This window comes from Saccostrea echinata, unplaced genomic scaffold (genome assembly GCF_033153115.1).
Source record: "Saccostrea echinata isolate AGI-Se365-2 ecotype Australia unplaced genomic scaffold, CSIRO_AGI_Sech_v1 ptg000002l, whole genome shotgun sequence".
NCBI lineage: Eukaryota > Metazoa > Mollusca > Bivalvia > Ostreida > Ostreidae > Saccostrea > Saccostrea echinata.
This window is the reverse complement of record NW_026889751.1, coordinates 28,819,473-28,829,114: the sequence shown is the minus strand read 5'-3', so window position 1 is coordinate 28,829,114 and position 9,642 is coordinate 28,819,473. Positions and strand designations below refer to the sequence as shown.

General features: G+C 33.2%; 1 protein-coding gene across 1 annotated transcript; it reads right to left on the bottom strand.

The window, feature by feature from the left end:
- Positions 1–5,330: 5,330 nt before the first annotated feature.
- Positions 5,331–8,888, bottom strand: LOC133178234 (tripartite motif-containing protein 55-like). The gene is made up of 2 exons (XM_061312979.1): positions 8,878–8,888; positions 5,331–7,073 (listed from the first exon to the last, which is right to left on the bottom strand). Exons 1-2 carry the CDS (start codon positions 8,886–8,888, stop codon positions 5,366–5,368), a joined length of 1,719 nt encoding a protein of 572 aa, XP_061168963.1. The 3' UTR covers positions 5,331–5,365.
- Between the last annotated feature and the right edge of the window lie 754 nt (positions 8,889–9,642).

Genomic DNA, 9,642 nt, shown 5'->3' with positions numbered 1-9,642 from the left:
ATCAAGGATTTGCCTTATTTTACTTTGCTCCCTACAGAGTCAGAAAAATGACAAGAGGATGTTTTATGAACAAGTTTAGTGAACAGTAAACCAATGCCATTGAAACGTTAATTCATTCCCAAGTGCAGAATTCTTGTTCTATATGTCTTAATTTGTAATTGAGAAGCATTATAGAAAGACCTAAGGCTTTCATAAAGAAGTTATGATTTTGTTTTATTGGATTCCTTTCTTGAAGATAGAATATTTTATTTAGTCAATGCTTATGTTTGTTTCAATGACAAACATGCTTCTTGTACATGCTTCATATGAAATATAGAGATAATGAACAGTATTCAGGCTCATAAATCCATTCAAACGATACAAATCAGGAGAAGAGCAAACACGGACCTCTAGAACATCAAAGGTGGGATCAGGCTGTGTGCTCCTTGTCATGGAAAAATCCGTAGACAATTCAGTGTGTAAATAATGGCCTTAGCCCTAGTATGAAAAACATCCGTCAGCAATTGACTTAATGATAGATTGTATCTGCTGATAAGCTCATTGTAACGACCATAGAACTTGCGAAATTATTACTTTAAATGAGACTGTTGATATTCTTGTTTCATCAACATGTTTGTCAAAAGCTTGCCTCGTTTTAGAAATTGTTCATACATAGAGCATGCTCTTGCGTATCGAATCAACTGAGAAACATAAACCCCATATGCAGGTGATAAGGGTATATTGCTACATAAGTAAGGGAAGCTGACGATTGAAAAGTTGGTCATCAAGTTTATCATAAAGCTTTGTTGTTAGATTACCACTAACGTCTTTTTCAAGTAAAATATCCAAATATGAAACAGATGTGTCAGACTCTGTGGTATTTTTTATTTCAAGATCAAGTCGATATATGAATGAAAGTAACTATTGTTAATTGATAATACGTCGTTGATATATCTTTAAATGTCGAATTGAAGGCCACAGCAAGTGTTTTCTTCTTCTCATTTATAGGATTTTGAATAAATTCTGCTTCATATGAATACAAAAATAATTCTGCTAATAATGGGGCTCAATATGTACCTATGGAATTCTGACAGATTGTTAGGAGACCTGGTCTCCAAAAACTACATAGAAATTTTCAATCAGAAACTCAAGCATCTTTTTAATATCAACTTCAGAGTGTGTGTACAATCAGAATGTTTTTAACAAAATAATTTTACAAATGACAAGGTAAGTAAATTTACGAGTTCCATTTTTATTGGAAAAGCAGCTGTCAAGTATGTCAAAAAGCCTGGACTTTAATTTATCGTGGAGAATGGTTGTATAAAGTGTCGAAAGTCGTACGTTTTGATGTTACTGATTTTAATAAAATTTCGTGATTTCAGATTTTCTAAAGTCCCTTGTAATTTTTGAGTATTCCACGTCCGATTTACACCACTTCTCCAATACAGTACAGCACTACTACAGTCGCACAGTACTCCTAATTTTCTCCTTCACTGCTGTCAATATTTTAGTGAGGAGTAATGAAAGAGGCTTAGTAGAACATTTACTGGAACCCGCTATGTATCTTTGTATGTAACACTAGATGAAATCCCGCGCAAGCGCGGGGAATTGAATTTATACTACTACCGACAGAAAATATATTGTAGTTTCTACTAACAGCCTACAGGCTAATAGCAGGAAGAATTACTTTGTTCAAAATCCTGTATGAAGTAGATGTACGTTTCCACCCCCACCCCATTTGTGAAAATTTGAAAAAAAAAAACAATTTCATTAATTGGCGTTTATTGTGAAACCTGTTACACTATGTTATGGATATTGTACTTCAGATGCTCTTATTTCATTTCCCTCAAGGATAAAATTTATCAATAGCACAATGCTTCTGGTACTCACCAATATCGATGAAAAGAAAACACCACTCCACATTTCGATACAGGACTTGCGAGATTTTAAAATGCACAAAATGAAAACAAATCTCTAGAGTCAGATAAAATGTTTTCATCGGATTGTATATTTTATAAACGGACCATAAAAACGATGTTGATGAATACTAAAAGTATTGTACTATTGATAAGTTGTGAGTTTGACATTTAATTCGGTTCGCAAGTATCGAAAATCAACCCGAGAATGCCGCCTCCGGTTGGAGGCGGCGAATTCCCAGTTTTAGTAATGGCGACGGTTCTGACGTTTTTCTGGCACGTAAAATATCAAAATCGAGAAAAAAAAAGCCAGGAAAACGTCAGATATTTCGGACTACCCTTGTATGTGGGTAATCTGAATTTCTCGTGAAATATTTTCTTACGAAATAAAATTCAGACTTGCCCCCAGCACTTTATATACACCCAAGAATACGATTAATTGATTTATGTAACACGCCGTTCACAATAATTTTGTTTTTCACTTGTGCCGATTCGATTTTTGCGCAACATTTAAGAAAATTTATAAGTTTTTTTTTTATAATACCTTATTCAACTCTTTTTACAACTTAAGGTCAAGATGTAGTAAATGAAATGTGCCTACAGATTTTTCTAATTTGAAATAAATTCATTTAGTGATGCTTTATAAGTTTAGCTTGGTCAAATAAAGGTGTTTCGGGGCATAATTTGTAGGTAGACAAGACGGAAAATCATATTTTAAACTGTCATTTTCAATGAAAAACTAAGAAAACCAGTCATGAATGCGGGAGTTTTTTCCATATCTGACAAAAGAAATGTATTCAGATTGCCTACAGTCTCTCAGAAAATGGTAATTTGTATGTTCTTTGCATCTTCTTTAAAATAATATAAAATTGAATAGAGGTATATATCCGGATTACTTTCCACATGATTTCAAATTGAATTCCATGAAAATACTTTATTTTGTACATAATTCTATTAGAGCCGTAAAGTACGGGAAAAAGAAAGTTGAAATTGATTATGACGTCATAATGGATCTAGCACCAAAAAGTTAGTATAAAGTCATTTACTAAATCTTGACCTTAACTGTGTATGTATACATAGATTACAAATTAAAATAAAAAAAAAAAGCTCGAAATAAAATACAGTGAAACTTGCATGTCTAATCCGGATGTTGTGTTATCCAAAATCTTGCCTAATACGATGTAAACTTTTAGTCCTTTTTGGTAAATTTAATTGTTTAAAACGCTCTCTAATCCGGAATGTTGTTTAATCGGCCAATTTTATGGAACCAGTGGTGTCCGGATTAGACAAGTTTTACTGTAGTTTATATCTAATGCATATTAAGCCTTCGGACAGCCTCAACAAAGCTGCGCAACTTCAGCTAATTCAAGTACAACGCTAAATGTCTTGCACAAGTAGACATAAATAATAATGTAAGGAAATACGCTAAATCAAATCTTGGCTAACTTGTTCAAAAATCAATTTCCGCCAAATATCGTACACGCTGAATATAATACATTTATAGTAATCTGTTGATCAATACTTATATCAAGTATCTTATACATGTAGATCATCTTTAAAATAATATTTATGATAAGACCTCACAAATTATTGGTGTAAAACTGCATCATTCCATTAAATAAATAAACTTGTATAACTTACTTAACCTTAGATTTTATGACTTTGACTCAGGTAGAAGCATGCACTGAGTTTTCACCTTGAGGTTGATCAGAAACTTGGTCTAAACCTCTAGCTTCAGAATTATTTATTACAATTCAATTTTTATTACATATATTTGAATTAAACAAAGCAAATTATAAAATATTCATTTAAAAACTGCTCACAAAATCATAAAGAAACTAGGCTTATGGGGGACTATTTTTTGTGATGGAAAGATGTTTAGAAAAAAATCTTCAAGTCAACACATTTGTTAAATTTAATATCTTGGAAATTTATCACTACATATCTATACTCAGAGGATTTTTTTTTGTTGCATGTATATGCTAGGAATATTAAATACATATATGTATGTTTCAATAAATATTTGAAGAACAAATTTTACACATTCACTCAACAGACTTTGCCTAGAAATGAAGATATATTAAAGAATTCATGATAAAATTTATGCTGTTTTTTTGTTTTTTTTGCCTGAAAATTGCATATTTTGACAGATATCTCAAAATTTACATAATTTCCCCCCAATCTTTTTCTTTTATTATTTTAGACTGCATGATACTTCCAACTGATCAGCACTTGTCGTAAAAAGTTTGATAGAAAAGTATTTTATTGCCTATTCATATATTTAATACCCCAAATATGATACTTTTTAGTGCAAAAAGGTTTACTAACACAAAAATTTTCTTGCATTAATTTGCAGGATTTTTTTCAATGATAAATCTTATTAAAACTATTTTACTAGGGATGGCAATTTTTAACGGGTTAACCGGTTACTCGGTCGGAACGATGGTAATCGATTCGAAAATTTGTAATCGGTTAGTCGGAAAAAATAAAATATATGTAAAATTGAACGCATTTCTCTTAAAATTAATTTTTTAAAAAAAGAAACCTTTGCATAAAAGTTGATAATTTAGCGTTTTCACCTATCTGTTTAAGCTTATTTGGAGGTAATTATTGCTCTCCGGATTGAGATCGCTGAGTAATTTGGTCAGTTTCTGAAGTGTTAATCACTGTTTTTAGAAACATCATGTCGATACCCGACTGTCCTGTAATTCTTTAATGATATTTAATAAATCACCGTTGAGCACTGTGAATTATTACATGTATGTCTATCTTTTGCCGCTATCTATTAAATTATATTATTAGACAAACATTGTAAATTAAGTGAAAGTTCAGACATAGTAACTGTTGTGATTATGGTGACAATGCAGAATGAACTTGTGTGATATCTGCTCTGTAAAATTATCACTGTTTGATTTTACAGGCACGCATGTTTCATGTTTTTCTTAATTATTTCTTGTATAATGAAATAGAAATAAAATATATGTACATGTAGTTTCCTGATCAAGATAAACAGGATGTTTCTATTTTCTAACACTTTTTAACCTTCTTGTTTACATGTATATGAATAGAGCTACCTAAAAAAAGATGTCCAAAAAGGTGTATTTTGATACGATTAACCGACTAATCGGTCGGAACGCCTTGCGGTTAACCGATTAGCAATTCCGTATTCGATTGCCATCCCTATATTTTACATAAAAAAATTACATCTATTACCATGATTACATTTGGTAAAATATGATAAAAGTTAAAGTAATTAACTTACAATTTAAGTGCAAAAAGGTCAAGTTAATTGTACCGTTGCTTAGTAAGATGCACACTGATTACTTGATTTTCTTCACATATATTCTTTTTTTATATAACAAAAAGATTATCATTTGCATCACTTAGACAAAATGAACAAAGATGTTGAATTTCATAAATAAAAGGTTTGTTGTCTTTGACTAAAGTTTGTACTGATACAATGTTATATTTCACTTTAGATATTTGATTTTCATCACTTGTTTGTTTCCATACTGAGCAACAAACAGATTGTCATTTGTATCTGTACACAGTCCATAGGGATCAATCAGTCCACAGTCTATGTAGTGGAGGAACTGTCCATCTTGGTCTATGATGTGGACACAGTCATTATTCCTATCAGCTGTAAGGATGTGACTCTGACTGTCTGTGGTGATTCCTCGTGGACTGAATGGTTCATTCTTTGGAGCAGGAGTATGTCCAGTGTACCTGAATCTCAGTTTCCCTGCCTGATTAACCACCACTACTGCTTTAGCTCCATCATCAGACACACAGATATCCAGGTTCCTGTTCTCAGTAATGTTTCTGTAATTAGAGCCAGATGAATAGAGAGCTTTACCTTTGACATCAAACTGAATGGTTTGTTTTTCTGTGGAACCAGAATAACAGACAGCTTTTGATTGTTTGTAATCATCACTGTTCATGATGACCAGAAGGTCACCAGAGGAAGTACTACAGACACCGCTAGGTCTCCAGTTCTGTAGTCTGATCACCTCCTCCATCTTCTCATTCTTCACAATGTTCACAGTTCTATCCTTGAAATCAATATAAACTAGTTCTCCACTTTTCGTCACAGCTATGTCACATGGTGGGTTCCTTGACTTGGTTCTGATTGAGTTGAGTAGAGATCCCTGATTGATGCTGTAGAGTTTCATGGTGCCGTCATTTCCACTTATCCAGATTTCTTCATCAGTTATACAGGCCACATTGTAAAGGTACTTGCTATACCCAGTGTTTATGATGGTGACAATCTCTGATTCCTCAAGCAGCTGTTTGACTGGTGGAGGAGAGGATCCAGCTTCTGGTAATTTCTGCATCATCTTCATGCTGTAGCCATGTTTATCTGAGGTTAAAGAATTTGGCGATAAAGCTCCAAACAGCTTCCAAAGTTCTTCTCCTTTAATTCTTCCTGGAGTAAATTTAGGTAAAGAGGTCACTATTTTTTCTGGAAGATTTCTGTGTTTGTTTATATCAGATGTAACACTGAATTGTTTTGACATGTCATTAGAATCCATAGCAACATCAAATGAATTGATTTCATCCTTGATGTTAGAAATTTTCTTGTTTATTTCATCCAGATGTTTCTGTAGAGTTTTTACCTGTGTGTTTTTCATCTCATCAACTTCAGTTTTAAGTTTCTTGACAAGTTTGTCAATTTCTCTGTGCCAGTCCTCTCCATGTTTTGTTATGGCTGTTGAGAGATCTCCATATTCCTTTTCTAACTGACTCATTCTGTTTTGTACATCAGAAACAATGTCCTGGTAAGTCGGGTAAATTATTTCATTTAATTCAGTTAGGTCTTTCATAATTTTGTCTTTTCGTTCATCCAAAACTTGTAGAATTTTCAAAAATTTGTGACGTTTGTGTTGATCAGATGCAATACAACTGATGCAAACAGGAATGTCACATTGTTTACAATACATTTCACATCGTTCTCTATGAGATGTGCATCCTGGGTATTGGGGAGTGGATTTTCGAATCTTGAATGGAACAATTTCATGTCTGTTGGATTCATCAGAGATCATATGTTCTCCGACACAGGCCTTACATAGATTAACAAGACATGTATCACAGTGCATCTGTACCACAGCGGTCTCACACAGGTCACATCGCATCACATCCTGGGCACTGGTACGGGGGTCCAAGATTATATTTGTGGATCTGAAAAGAATATATATTTATATACATTAAGGTCTAGGATAAAACGGTGTCAAAACATTTTCTCTTTCCCAATCTGTCAATTAGCTGTCCTTACAAATAAAATTGATGTGAGGTTATAACCTTGAACCAAATTTCTAGATCAGAGTCAAGACCAAATCGGTTCTTTTTGTAAAGTTCTTTTCTAGAATTTATATTTTATGTCATTAGACCAATTTTGCCAGTACTCGTAAGTGACCTTGATCCAATTTTTTAGGTTAACATACTGGGTGTACTGGGGTAAAGGGTGTATTGACCTTGAGCCAAGTTTTTATGGTTAGAGGTCAAAGTTGAAGTTAAAAGAACATTTTCCCAAGGAAATAAGTATTGTACTTGGAAAAGTTTGACTAACATGTCCTAACCCATAGTGTAATTAAAATGAAGTTGGATGAAGAAAGTTTGAGGAATATAAGAATCACCTTGTTCGTCTGTCTGTCCGTCTGGATATAAGTTCATAATGTAGGATGACTGGAAGCTCAAACTTGGTACAGAGATTGCTTATGACCTGAGAGTCTGTCTTGATCTTGACTTAAGGGCAGTTTGGCAAGTTCAAGATAACTGGCAGAAAAAGTATAAAATGATAAAATAAATGTCTGTTCTACAGCATTGTAATGGAGAACCATTGGAAGTTCATCCTTCATACCAAGATAGCTCATGACTTGAAGGTGTGTTATGGTTTGATCCAAAGTCATTTGACAAAGTTCAAGGTCACTTTTAGAAAAATGTTAAAGTCCTGTCCTGAGAATGTCTTGTAATGGAGAGCATTAGTGGTTATTACATATGACCTGAGGGATTGTATTGACCTGACCCAAGGTAATTTTGGCAAGTTCAAGATAAATGACAGATAAAGTGTAAAATTTTGTCTAGTTCAGTACTTCGTAATGGATAAGTATTGAATGTTGAACTATTCCTGAAGGTGATTTTGGCAAGATGAAGGTCGTTAGCAAAAAAAGGGTAAAATTCATGTCAGGTCCATAATTTTTAATAGAGAAATATTTCATTCAAAGACTGCTCATGACCAGAGGATGTGCCTGTTTTTTTAAACCAAGATCATTCTGGCAAGTTCAAGGTCACAATTAAAAAATTGTAAAGGTACAGGTATATAGGACTTTCAAAAAAAAAAATTGCAGCAAGGGTGTACTTTTGTGTACCCACTTACTATACCCCTGTTTTTTTTAGCTCTCCTGAGCTGAATGCTCAAGTGAGTTTTCTGATCACATTCTGTCTGTCTTCATACATTGAGTGCAGTTTTAGCTTAATAATGATTGATTGATTGTATGCTGTTTAACGTCCGTCTCGAGAATTTTTCACTCATATGGAGACGCCACCACTTTGCCGGTGGAGAGCTGCAAAATTTGTCCTATACTTACGGCCATTGAGCAGTGAGGGATCTTTTTCGTGCCAGCACCTACTGCGACACGGGACCTTGGTTTATACGGTCTCATCCGAAGGACTGGTCTCCACATCCCACAGTGGGATTCGAACCCGCGACTTACTATTTAGCTTAATAAAGAATTTGTTGGAGGGGGAGGGGTTGTCAAGCTGATTTTTTCCCCCTGAATTTTCATATTTCAGAATAAATAAATTACTTTGAATAATGCTTTGCTTTTACTTATTTTGAATTTTTAAACCATGCTAAAGGACCTGCATCATTAATATCAGATTAACATATTAAAGAATGCTCTACCTGTTTTCAGACATTAATGGCGTCCTGTTGATCAAATCCTTCCTGTATGTTTTGATCATATGTTATTTGTGTTATATCTACCTGTCAGGCATGTTTACTTCCTTGTTTGTTTGTATGGCATTTTAATTATATTCTGTATTCTGCATAGGTTTTTAATTCTTATTGTAGAATTTTGTACAAAGGATAAATTGGTGCGAATTTACTGTCCATTAAAAAATTCATTGTTCTAGTAACCTTTAGTTAAAAAGAAAAATAGGAAATTTTTATGTCTCATTTATCATAGTTCAGCTTTTTTTTTTTTTTAAAATTTCCAGAGGTGTTTACAACTACTGAAATTCCATATTTGTCCGAGATTTTTGTGGCAAAATACCGATTACAGATTTCCTTTCCCATTATCCTAGAATTTTTATTTTTGTCACTGAAATGATAAACAATGATAAACAAGATTCCCTTAGATACTGATGATCACAATCTCCAAAGTCAGACATGGAAGGAGTATAATTATCAAATTCAATAACTTTAAAAAAAAGAAAAAAAAATAAAAAAAGGACCAACTATAGCATTACAACCAATCGTCATTTATAAAGAGAAATTACCAATTTATGTAGAGAAATTATAACATGTAGCAAAATTTATTCATGGTATTGTAGACACGAGATATAGAAAAAAGCTCAAATTACTGTTAGAAACTATTACTGTACCTAAAGCAACAGGAGGGGACTGGAAAACACTTCTGCTTTGTCTTTGTTGAGATTATTCATCTTAACCACTTAATATGATATATAAATATGAGAAAAACCTTACTTTAGTAGAATAGACTATAAATTACTGAAATATGCAAGGATT